This window comes from Cyprinus carpio, chromosome B7 (genome assembly GCF_018340385.1).
Source record: "Cyprinus carpio isolate SPL01 chromosome B7, ASM1834038v1, whole genome shotgun sequence".
In the NCBI taxonomy this organism is placed as follows: domain Eukaryota; kingdom Metazoa; phylum Chordata; class Actinopteri; order Cypriniformes; family Cyprinidae; genus Cyprinus; species Cyprinus carpio.
Window position 1 is genome coordinate 29,521,553 of NC_056603.1, and position 12,732 is coordinate 29,534,284.

Sequence of the window (12,732 nt, forward strand, 5' to 3'; positions counted from 1 at the left end):
CTTGCAGTTATTCATTACTTTTTCATTGCGTTCTTAATACATTATGGGCTTTTGTGTAGAAATGTGTTCCGTTTGTTGCAGTGTTCATGTAAATACATCAAATATTTCAATAGTGCAGTAATACACGAAGCACCTCTTGCACAGAAGTCGGTTTCAGATCAACCAATTTTCAGTTGGACAATGTGGCAAATTTGAAAAGGAGCAAGATCTGCTTAGAGAACTTTTGTCCTCACACAAAACTCTTGATCACATGGATTCCTATTTAAAAGACTGGATTTCACCCATGAAATCTGACCACACATTTACGCCGTGTTGTTTTTGCAGTTACAAGTGATTGAGTCACTAGACTACTTAATATTTTTGGGAATTTCTTTCATATGAAAGTTCTCCTTTATTGTTGACAAGTGTTTACAAAAAACAAGTAGTGCATTTCAAAGAAATGAAAACAAAGAAATCCAAATTTAGCCATTAGGAAAGCCTACATAAATACTTCACTCCAAAGTGTGCTTGTGTGAACATTCATTTAAGTGCCAGGTGAAAAGTCCATTCAAGTTCAGTCATGAAGCTCAGTACTTTGAGCTTCGTGTTTGGAGATTGAAGAGTGTGTGTGTGTGTGTCAGTAGTCCAATAGGGCCATAAGTAGTTGTAGCTCTTTGAAAGTGCTGCCATGACGACCAACCTGCTCTGCCCGGTTCTTCACTACATTACTGAGGTTCTTCAGCTGCTTATAGCACGCTTTACATTTCTGATGCCTGAAAAACACAGTACAACAGTCCCATAAAAACCTATTCAAGTTCCATAAAAAAAAAAAAAAAAAAAAAAAAAAAAAACACACTGCTTAATCTGCATCTACTGGCTCATTAAAAGGCAAAATTGAACATTAACATTTTAATTAAACATAATCTGCCCATGGCCAACAATATAACTAAAATCTGACTAAACTAAGGGGCATCAGTAGATCAGCCAGCACACATTTAATGCAGAATAAAACTTTGATACATGTTTTAAGTTCTTGTTTAAAGGTGCTGTATGTAGGATTGACACCGAGTGGTTGAACTAGATATTGCAGTCCAAATTCAAAATATTGGAGACGGTTTTTTTTTTTTCACCCGGCCCCTCATCCTCAGAATTGATGCACACACAGGTTGCTAGATTGACGACACAAACAGGAACGAGAGCACTTGACGATGAACAAAATTAAATACGCTGTGTTTTCCGCCAACTGGCAACACGGGTGCTGAAATACAATCAGGTAAACTGGAAGTTGGTGGGTTTCACAAACCAAAAAAGTATGTTAACTTTGTTAGTAGAGTCAAAATCTTACACACAGCACCTTTAAATAAACAGCCACTGTTGTGTGGTGCATGGGTGTTCATTAGGTACTAACCTCTCCTCTCGAGTAATGTCCACTCCTACTGATGGAGGAGCAGTCAACGTGTCTGAGATTAATGGCCAGAAACGCTTCAGAATCAGTTTTAAAGACATACAACCAGTCTGTACATAACTGTAGAAGGACAGGGAGAATGTTACTAGATCACTGCGTTTGTACACGACTCTTATAAATGGCCATCTCAAAACCTTGCACCGTTTATTTCCATAAATGTAAGGTCGCCAAAGCAATAAAAACAGTTTCTAAAGCAACTGATCTGAAAAGCTCACCAAGCAGGAAACTCATTAACAGCCAGTCAAGTGCTCCCGGGACATTACACTCACCTGATTCTGATCTTAGCATGAAGCATAAATTTAAATAAGATACAACCAATATTTTACCCATTTTTCCTTAATAATAATAAAAAAATTCTTAGCTTCTGAATGTTCTAATGAGTGATATTGTTTCAAATCATGAAACATGTTTGTGTTGCCTGACTTTGATGATGTTCATCTTTCAGCACAGTTTGCAGTGCAGGCTGCAATATTATTACATTTTTTGTCTCCTAGAAATACACATTGGACAGTAACTTGAGTTGACAGCAGCAGCAGTAGCTTGAGTCTAAATAAATTGTGTAAATGCACAAACGCTATAGCTTAATCAAAAAAAAACTTTTAAATATAATCAAAAACTAAAATAACAATTCTATATAATAATTCATGTTGATAAGAATCCCACATTTCTGCCACAAAAGCATGGTACAGTTAGTGAATTCATTAATGTTACCGTTTTATCACCTAGCCCTACTTTAGGAACTATAATTACCATAGACAGACAAGTCATAACCATTAAAAAGAGTCACCTTTCATATTTGCTCTGCAGCAATTCCTCAATCTGTGGCAAGATGGACGTGCAGAGGTCCAATTTCCACAGTGATCTGAAAAACAATAAGTTCTTTTGTTATACCTTCTGCTAAAATGATGGTGGGACAGAAGTAGCGGGTAATGTGTGTGAACGCTTACGGTTTGAGGTTGATTATGTTAAGGATGTCCACCACAATAGAAAGATCATTCATAGATACAGCAGAATCCAGAGAAGTCTGGGCAACATGAAGGGAAATGCAAACACTGCTTTTAGTGTACTGCTGCTTTCAATAATGGCCCATTACTAGATTACATTAGAAATACATTTTCGATGTGTAGCAGTAAATGTATCCATCAGCCAGTAACAGATCTCTCATTACAATCTGTCTGTCGCACAATTTATCAAAGCTCATCAGCTTGAGTGCGGTTCCACTTACCTTGACATCACCACTGGCCCAGACGAAGCGTACTGTGTCCAGGTTTTTATATCGACTGGTCAGCATTACGCACATGGTGTCATGGCCTTTCCGGATCTGTGCTAATGCCTCATCATCTCCCATCACGCCGGCTTTGGCGTTTCGTGCATGCTGTTAAAACAAGACACATTATTCAGAATCAATCAGCATTTTACATATTGGTACATAAGCGGTCAGTACAGTACCCTTTTAAAAGGAACCAATATGTGCATTTTAAGCATCGTGATCCCTTAAGGTGCGCTCGTTCAAAACGGTTGCATTCGATCCATCACTGGCTGTGCTAATTTGAATCTAGTGTTTCTTTTTTGTTTGTGTCGCAAGTAAGTGACGCAGATAGTGACAATTCTATCTGGCCAATCCGTGATCAGCAGAGTTTACACATCACGTTTTGGTAACGGTACAGTTCACTTGGAACCTCAACCGAGGTGGTACTTAAAAAAAGTACCAGATACTGTACCCAGTGGAAACCCCCCCAAAAGTGACCTGTACCGACCCGTACCATGCAGTGGGAAACCGCCATTAGTTCCTCCAAATAGAGTTGCTAGTAGGGCTGTGCGATTTGGGGAAAATATCTGATTGCGATTTGATTTCAGATTTTAATTTTGCAAAGTCAGGCTTCAACTTAATATTGTCAATAGCATGCAGCACAGTAACTTATGGGTATCATTACCCTGCTGAAAAAAACTCCAATAGAAACCATCACAGAAATTCTTATGGTTTCCATTAAAACAATTACAAAATTCCTTTTTGTAGTGGGTTTTGGGCATTATTCCAGGAGGAATTACTGTTGTTCTATTGTTTCCCATCTGCCAAAATTACATTCCACCAATAGAATCCATCAAATACCAGTAGACACCATTATAACCCTTAAATCCATTAAATTTTCTTTTGTGTTTTGGGAGGGGTTCTATTGTTTTTTTTGTTTGTTTTTTAGCAGGGAATATTATAATTGTATTACTGCTTTTACAGAATTTACTTAATTATTCAATTAAACAGAAAAAAAAAATCTATATCACGAAAAAAAATAACACAAAAAATTAATTCAATTATTAAAGTATTACATAGGTTACATAGGCTGATTTATTCATTTTTAAGTATTTGGGATTTTAAGAAAATGTGCTGAATGTTTCATTTCAGTGAAATTAACAAAGCAGTTAGACTGAATTTACACTTTTTTTTTTTTTTTTTTAAATGTGGAGCCAGGCGCGAGTAGCCACAGGTTGCGCGCGTGTGTCTAGCTTCGTCCATATTGGCAGATGTGCTCGTGAAGACTTGCGGTGCGGAGCCGCGCACGAGTACTTCGTGTGTGCAGCAAGTGTAAACGGCTCCTCCGTGAGACGCGGCAGAGAGGAGCGAGTATGAGAAGCATTCAGAGAGACAGGCTGTGCGTGCACTCTTCTGAATTGGGAATAGCAAACATGCATTATAAACTTCTTTCAAATTATAATCTGTTGGGGGGATAAAATGTGCAAGATAACGTTCATGTACTAATAAAAACATCTAAGAATATATCTTTTAATCTCCAGTACTGAAAGCAGTCTCTCTCACCAGGTTTTTTTTTTTTTTTTTTAACGGAGGGGTTTACGCAGTTGGCTAGAGCAGAGCTGATTGTGGGGAACGGAGGTGCGCTCACTCTAATGGTTAGTAAGGCTGCCACTCAAGGCTGGCAGTCATGCATATGCTCTGGAACAGAGTAATATCGCGTCCACATCGCAGGCTTTGCAATTAGCAGAATCGCAATGTCTCAAATCGTGATTGCGATTTGATTTCGGTTAATCGCACAGCCCTAGTTGCTAGAACTAAATACATTCCTAGTTCCTGTGGTGCAAACACGTCAAAAAGTGGGAACTACTGCCGATAGTTCTAGCAACTATAGCCGCGGTTCCACCGCTGCAACTTTACCCAGGAACTAGGGACTTTGGGCTGGTACTCGGTGTGTTTCCACCACAGGAACTAGGATCTAAATAAAGTTCTGGGTAGAAAAATGCCCCTCAGAAAGTCCCTGCTCACGAGGTAGTACTTTTGCAAAGGTCCGAAACTTTCAGGGGCGGGACTTGGGCGCTAAACATGCTGATTGGTTGAGTTCACGTAGCATTGTGATTTCAACCACTATTTATTCTGATCATTTTCAAAATATTACTGTTATTGTGTCATGAAATGTTAGTTTTAAAAGTATTTCAAGTGAGAATGCAGTTGTTGAAAACTCAAATCTGCGGTTTATTTATAAAGACAGCACCTATTTAAAAATCTGTTTCGCCGATTTCAGAGACGATCAGCGGGAGCTCGCTGCTCATGTATCCGCCGAGAGCAGTCTCAACTCAGCTAGTCCTTCGGACATTTGCCGCTGGCTCTGATATCTCTTTAGTGGTTAAACATAAAATATAATTTGTTTTGTGTAAATCTAACAGGTAATCTTTGGTCTTTATTCAATTTATCTATTATGTTAAAATTAAAATAAAAGGAAATTGATATATTTAGTTTTGTAATGTAGGCTGTATATATATATATATATATATATATATATATATATATATATACACATTTCCCTGAAAAAAAGTAAATTTCTGCGGCTATTATTATGTTTAAATGGAAACGAAAGGAGGCGGTGGTATTTGATATCATAGCCTATTTCGTCTTATTGTAAATATATAGTAAGGAAAATTGCAGTAGCCAAAAAAAGTTCCTGGTACAATTGTTCCGGGTAATTTCGGTGGAAGCGCGGCATATGAAAAGGTTCCTCCACACAAATAAATAGCACCCTGGACTGGTGACAGCTGACTCTGGCTATAAGAAAAAACATGCACAGTATAACCCAGAACATTTTGTTCTTTAGTATTTTTTTATGAGACGAATTGAGTGATAAAATATTTTGCCATCTTTATCAACAATGCCACACATGGATTAATTTAGGGTTATGAACATTACCATAGAAACTGAAAATTATCAAAAAGGACGTGGCTAGAGCTGGAACAAGCTCCAAGAATCTCTATCTAATAATTATAGCAATTCAGACACGACATGAATGCAGCAGAATACAAAAGTGAATCATCTTAAGGGAACAATAGTGCTAGACAGTAACATTAAACATCTATTGAACTCACAGAAAGGAAGTCCCCTGCAATGAGGCCAACGGGCTCGTTACGTGTCGAGAGGATGATTCCTGTAGAAGGTTTAGGTTTGGTGGTTGTTACCACAGGACGAGAGGGAGAGGTCACTGATGTGGTCACCACAGCTACTGGACGGGGAGCAGCAGCAATCACAGTTGGTTCAACTCTTTGTACTGGAGTAGAGGAGGTAATGAGACCTTTCAACTGTCCAGCCTAAAAAAATACATAGTCATCATAAATAACCTACACTTATGAATTTATCAAGAGACATTTAAGAAATGGAAAACCTACCCGGTCTATAACTGGAGTTACAATCTTAACTGCCGGGCCAGGTTTCTCTAGTACACTCTCTGAGAAAGAGTGCTCTAGGGGAGCTGGGAAGGGTTCAGTTCTTTTGGGTGGAGTACGTGCTGCATGGAAAAGGATGGAAAAGCAAAACAGGAATGACCCAGAAAAAAAAAAAAAAAAAACTAGATTATATACCATGGCACATGTGAAGCAGCATGTGTAAAAATTGTCTAACCTATTGTATTTTGTGCATCTAAAACTCACAGATGACACTGTGCGGCTGAAAGATCTCTTTATAATCTTCTGGGTTGGTGATTTCTGCACTGCTCTCTCTGTCTTCTTTCTCATCCTCACTGCTGGGACTTCTCCTCTCTCCTTCTGGACTCCGGCGATCGGCCTCTGAACTCTGCTTCATCCTACACAAGCACAGAAGATCAGCATCCTAAAATGCATTTGAAAATATCAGACAAACCTACTCATAAGTATTTATTTTTTTTGCATCGTTATATGTGAAGACAGATACCATTCAAGTTTCAGTTCGGTAAGATTTAACGATTTTAGAAGGAGTTTCTTACGCTCACAAAAGACATGTATTTTTGTCATTTTTTTTTCCCCAAGATCCTTTGAATAGAGTTCCTGTAGAGCATTTAGATTTAAGCTTTTATTTATATATTAAAGCAAATGCATTCAAGGTAAACATTTTCTAGGTTCATGCACTCCCTGGGAACCATTTGAACACTTGGAGTGGTTAACGCCATGCCCTGTTTAAGCTACACCGGGCATAAAAACACCATGCCGACTTTCTTTTCCAGAAGTGACATTCCAAGGTCTACATGAGTAGATGTGTCATACATCATTAGACAAAGACAAAAAAGAAAATCTCACTCCTGTCTAGTGTAGGATGTAGTGGGTCGCTCGTAATTCCGCCTTAGTGTTGCTCCCATTGCAGATGTGGGAGCTGGGATCGGCTTGTCCTCAATCAGCCCTTGGATCACAGATCCTGACTTCTTCACTTGATTGAGATCAACAACGTACCAGCTCACATTATTTTGACTGTAGGACACCGCAATCTATTCAAGAGACAGATGACAGATAGAAACTGTTAAAATGCCTTTTTAAAGCTTTCCTCCAAAAGACTTTCTCAGAAAGCGTTTCTGGTCAGATGGCCCCTGTACACGTCTTCAGAGATCAGAGTGGAAATGGTCACCACAGGACCTCTCCCACCAAACAGGTTCTTTTAATCATCCCAGAAAGCAAGAGGCATGCAAGTTCACAAAATATTACAACTCCCACTCATGTCTGTATGTAAAATGAAAAAGAAAGATTATGTATAAAAGTATAAACCATTTGGTTGTTGCTGATGGCCAGGTCAGACACTTTGCCCCAGCCTACATGCAATACATCAAAGCAGCGGTCAGGCTCCCAGCCAAACACTCGAAGTGTGTTCTCAGAGCCGCTGTACAAACAGCTACCATCAGGATTAAACAATATACTCCTGCAAAAAGGGAAAAATGCAGAGAATTCAGCTAGGGGTCAAACAGAGAAAAAAAATAAACATATCCAGACGGGAAAACAGATAACCACCTCACAACTCCCGTCTCGCCCTCTGACGAGCCAATCATGTTGAATTTCTCCAGGTCCCACAGCTTAACGGTCCTGCAGCAAATATACAAAACACATAAAGAGGGTGCCAGAGAAAACAGCACTGAACTCATTTAATTTAAGCTGCAGTATTTATAGATGGACAAACACAACCTCACACACACACAAAAACACTTAGTACCGATCTGCACTCCCAGAGGCGAGCAGGTACTCATTGGGGTGGAATTGCACAACATTGACTGCTGATGTGTGTGATGTGAATTCAGTGATCATCTTGCCTGCTATCAGATCCCACAGCTAAATGGGGAACAGAATATGCATACACATTAAAAAATTTTTTTAAAAAAAATCTCTCTTCATTCATCCAGGCAAGATAACGCTCTAAAGTGAGATGTACAGCACAGCTCTCACCTTTACTGTGCTGTCATCACTGGCTGAAGCAAGCCATTTCCCATCAGGACTGAAGGCTAGACAGCACACAGCCTGAGTGTGACCCTGCCAAGAGACACATTCATATTAACCACATAAGGCCATCAACACACTTATTATGAGCATGTGCATATGTAATAAATAAGAGACACTTTCCAAACTAAAGTGCTTTAATGGCCCTGAGGTTTTTTTGTGTTTAACGTCTTTATAAAAAAATAAAATAAAAAAAAAATCAAGACTTTTAAGTGCATAAACCAAAGGCTGAATCTTGCAACACAAGACAGACCATTGCACAAAACAGTAGAGTAAGATATATGGAGAGCGCCTCACTAATCCACAGATTAATCATGTGTTCAGACACAACCGAGTGTTAAGGGTGATTAGCCTGGCTTCTGATTGTACAGACACACACACAAACACATCAGTCTTGTACTTACCTTATATCTGAATACACATCCTTTCCTTCTCACATCCCACAGCTAGACAAGAAATTAAATAAAGACATGAGAATTAATCTTTCAAGAAATACACACAATGATATATCAACAAATATATCAGTAAATGAGAGAGAATCAAATTATTTCTATACAACTTTCAAGGCAAATGCATTTAACAAACCTTAATACTGCTATCCACAGAGCCAGACGCCAGGTATTCTCCCATGGGGTGGAAGTCCAGACTGCAGATACTGGCTTTGTGCCCCATCAAAGTGCGCAGAACTTTATAAAAAACCAACAACAACAATTTTAATTCAGCTATAGATAAACATACTCTGAACAATTTACTCAAAGTGTTTCTGGTCAGATGGCCCCTGTTTGTCTTCAAGGATCAGAGTGGAAGGATAACTACATGACCTCTTCCACCAAACAGGTTCATTTAATCATCCCAGAAAGCGAGAGGAATGCTATTTAACGATATCTGTTTTTCTACATCATGTCTACAGCAAATGTTTGCCTGGTGCCCCATCACCGTGCAGACATCAATTAAAAAAAAATAAAAAAAATAAAAACAATTAGGCTGACACATTTTTAACAATGATTTATCAACTAAGATTGATTGGGTGAATTTCAAAGCCTGTCAAGTCAATTTCTGTCTCTGGACACACCAAGCGCATGCGTGAGAGGAATGAACTGTCTATATCAGCAGCTATCAATAGTATATATTCGTCATTCAAAAGGAGAAACCAAGCCAAAGATATGAGATAAACGCATATATATACAAAACGTAAACAAAGCAGCGCTTGCTTACCATTCTGAATATCAGTAACGTTGATAACTTTAATCATTTCAAGCAGCTCATGTTGTTATGAAAACATTCACGTATTACAACGATTGGGAAAGATCACGTAATATATAAACAGCCTTCTGTCTGTACCACCTACATTTACGCGCTTGTTTTCATCACTTTCACTTTAATTCTTGGGCACTGACTCATTTGCTAAACTGAACATCCAATCAGAGCTCTCACACGCACCGACAGTCCCGACGCTGATTCGCCACCGACGTGAGCCCGACGAGAGCCGGCAAGTGGAACACACCAAACAAACTAGCCCGCCATGTCCCGGGCTTAACTCTACAGAAAGAGTTCCCATAAATAAAATCTATAGTCTATATTTATGATTACAATATTTTACAGACCCACTTTTAATTTCGAAGTGTCTTTCCTAACAATTTTTTACATAAGTACACAGCAGTTAGGGACAACCAATAAGTCAGACCATATTTTCTTTCTCCTGATTTTTGAGATCAGCATACTGTATGCGCCACGTTTTCTTTACTGGTTTTAAGAGAATCGCCCTGTATGTTATTATAGATTTTATGTTAACCGAAGTGCAAAAGCTGCAGCACAAACCACTTACTTTTAGCAGCCTCCAAATCCCAAAGCCGGAGAGAGCCGGACTGAGAACCGGCCACCACACGCTCTTCAGAACTGTTGAACTGGATAGACTCCACAGGGCTGGTGTGGCCTGTCAGACTCTACAGAACAAAGACAAACACTGCATCAAATATCTGTGAGACTCTTGATTCTCTCAAATAAACAAATAACAGAGAAGGTTTTACCATAATGCAGTTTGGTTTGCTGACAGCCCAGATATTGACTCTGCAGTCCTCGCCGCCAGTGGCCAGCAAACGACCAGACGATTTCCCCAACACCAGTGAAGACACATTGCTGGAGTGAGCCACAATCTCCTCTGAACAACACATATGACAAAAAAAGCCAGTCACGGATTTCCTACAACTTCAAATGAAGATCCTGACTATTTAAAAACTTTCTGCGGTGTACTCACGCAGCTTCCATGATGTTATAGTGGTGCTGGTGAGAGCCATCGTGATAATCGTGTGATGGAGTCACCAACACCTATGTCAGGGATGTGACGGTATTACTCTATCTTCTCTGTCCATCTGTTAAAATGAAAGAATTTATTCAAAGAGTAAATATGCTGTGCATAACGATCACTCTAAATTTCAAGACACACCACTTCGCCACAAGGTGTCCCTTTTCAATCGCTTTTGGATAGATCACATTCCGCTATTAGTTAATGCATAAATACATCTTTAATTTTAGATTATAGTTGTATTACATCCAGTTACCTGTGCCTATAGTGAACAATGTGCAAGGGGCAAAATCTAAGAAAAGGAAAAAAAGGATGCATACAGCTTTTTTTTTTTTTTTTTTTTTTTTTTTAAAACATGTCAGATTTGGGCTAATGTGGGTCATATTTGATCTAGATTGATATAGAAGACACAGTTAAAGTTATTTTTTTAAACCATTTCATGAACTTGCTTTTAAGTTATTACAGAACTATTACAAAACCCCAACTTCATTTTTTTCTCTTGAAAACATCTCAAAACATTTAACGAATGGCTCAGTTATTCTTAATTTCATCTGAATATCAACGTTTATGTAACTGTCGAAAGGTCAATAATATCATTTTGTGTATCTGGAAAGTAGTGATCTGGGACACAGCATTATGTTGAACATCAACGTTTTTGTGCCTATGCGTTAATTAATAATTTGTAAACACTATTTTTTTTTTTTAAATATGTTTTCATTTTTGGAGTGAAATAATAAGATTAGACCTTTGGGGTAAGACTTGAGTATCACGTCGTTACTAGTGCTTTTTATTTAATTTAATTGAATACTCATTAGTTAACAGTTTCGTGAATCAGATGTACATTTCCGACATCGATGTGCATGAAAGCCTATAGTGATCAGATGCATTTTAAATAATTGCTAAAAGGTTCATTGGACAAACCTTTTGTGTTGGACAAAACACTTGCAGACATCAACGCTTTGCATCAAAATGGCTTTTATGCTATTATTTAATTATAACATCGGCAACTAAACATGGTTTATAACTGTCTGTGTGCAAGTCATAGAATAAAGTGTGTAAAGTTAATAGAATAAACTTACATTTCAGACGAATCTCTTTCACTGGGTTTCTGCTTTGTCCTTGGTTACTGAATTGTAAAATTACCAATGGTAATGTTACTTACCCCGATAGTAAATACATATTGTTCTTTAGAGCTAATAACACCAATTAAAGCAGTTATTCGATGTAAAATCATGTTTATCATGACACAGCGATCAAATGCAAGGCGTTTATGGACAAAGCGCAGCCAGGTATCGCCGTTTAAACGACGATCTTTCACGTCTGGCTGAAGCCTAACCTCCTTATTTATCTAACAAAACATTTATGCACACACATTCTACCACTTACATAAAGTCTGAAACTGGTGAAAGATTAAATAAATCATCGACGCACATCCAGTTGCGGTCACTTTGGCCACGCGAGTCTGTTTCACAGCGAAGTTAGCAGTTGTATTTGAACAGTACTAATTTGTAAACTATCGATCTACTTTCGATCATTATCTCTTTCTAACTCTGTTAAAAGCATTACTAACAAATTATTCTAATAAACATAGTAACGGGTTTTAATGACTCGAACTTGTTTTTGTTGGACAACTTTCCGCTGTTAGCTTCGCAACGTGGCTAACGAACTCCTCCCTGAACTGTAAACAAATATCCTACATTTACCTGATTGTCTTATCTGTTCTGTGATGCTGTTAAAGTCCAGAAATCGTCTGCGTATATTTATGAGATGAAAGTTGACGATAACACAATCTACCGACAAACATCGACCCACTTTACACACTTGAATTTCGCTGGTGTCATGTTGTTTCTGATTGAGTTAGTTGCTAACTAGCGATAGCATAGCAACAGTGCTCCTTACCTCCCTCGTACTGGAGACGGTCAGTCTGGTTAAACAGGGGACTCTCATGGCTGCAGTCTGCCGATAAACAGATCAGATCAGCACTAATAAGAAAAAGATTAGTTTAGGACGAGAATGCGCATGCGCAGTTGAACCATGGCCGCATTAATACAGTTGTTCTCGATCCTGGTTCTGCAGCAACCTTCATTTAACACATGATTTATCAAGGTATTTAGCAGAGAATCCAATCTGAAGGTCAGACGAGGAATACATCCAAATTGTGCAGCACCAGGGGCTATCACGACGGAAAACAAATTCTCAATAGTAATCACTTAATATATTTCAGGTCTTTAAATACACTACTAAAAATCTTGTGAGTTCAATC

General features: G+C 38.5%; 1 protein-coding gene across 8 annotated transcripts; it reads right to left on the reverse strand.

The window, feature by feature from the left end:
* Nucleotides 1-355: 355 nt before the first annotated feature.
* Nucleotides 356-12,731, reverse strand: LOC109094308 (katanin p80 WD40 repeat-containing subunit B1). Of its 8 annotated transcripts, XM_042728258.1 has the most exons (21): nucleotides 12,369-12,731; nucleotides 11,549-11,595; nucleotides 10,726-10,761; nucleotides 10,422-10,536; nucleotides 10,195-10,325; nucleotides 9,993-10,110; nucleotides 8,753-8,853; nucleotides 8,572-8,613; nucleotides 8,117-8,200; nucleotides 7,887-8,002; nucleotides 7,688-7,759; nucleotides 7,448-7,598; nucleotides 6,989-7,173; nucleotides 6,368-6,519; nucleotides 6,107-6,225; nucleotides 5,810-6,028; nucleotides 2,670-2,819; nucleotides 2,392-2,468; nucleotides 2,232-2,306; nucleotides 1,388-1,504; nucleotides 356-752 (listed from the first exon to the last, which is right to left on the reverse strand). In XM_042728258.1, the coding sequence occupies exons 4-21, from the start codon at nucleotides 10,459-10,461 to the stop codon at nucleotides 617-619; spliced, it is 2,085 nt and encodes a 694-aa protein (XP_042584192.1). In that variant the 5' UTR covers nucleotides 10,462-10,536; nucleotides 10,726-10,761; nucleotides 11,549-11,595; nucleotides 12,369-12,731; the 3' UTR covers nucleotides 356-616. The 8 variants fall into 8 exon arrangements, with proteins under 8 accessions (XP_042584192.1, XP_018963580.2, XP_018963584.2 ...); XM_019108035.2 differs by lacking the exon at nucleotides 10,726-10,761; XM_019108039.2 differs by lacking the exons at nucleotides 10,726-10,761; nucleotides 12,369-12,731 and adding an exon at nucleotides 12,173-12,359.
* Nucleotide 12,732: the final 1 nt, after the last annotated feature.

Bases quoted from the DNA above. Each gene is read 5' to 3' on its own strand.
- LOC109094308 (XM_042728259.1), bottom strand. From the start codon at position 10,461: ATGGCTCTCACCAGCACCACTATAACATCATGGAAGCTGC. The intron at 8,614-8,752 runs GTTTGTTAAATG...TTTCTTGTCTAG, and splicing joins CTGTGGATAGCAGTATTAAG to CTGTGGGATGTGAGAAGGAA. The intron at 7,599-7,687 runs GTGGTTATCTGT...CCCTTTTTGCAG, and splicing joins GGCGAGACGGGAGTTGTGAG to GAGTATATTGTTTAATCCTG.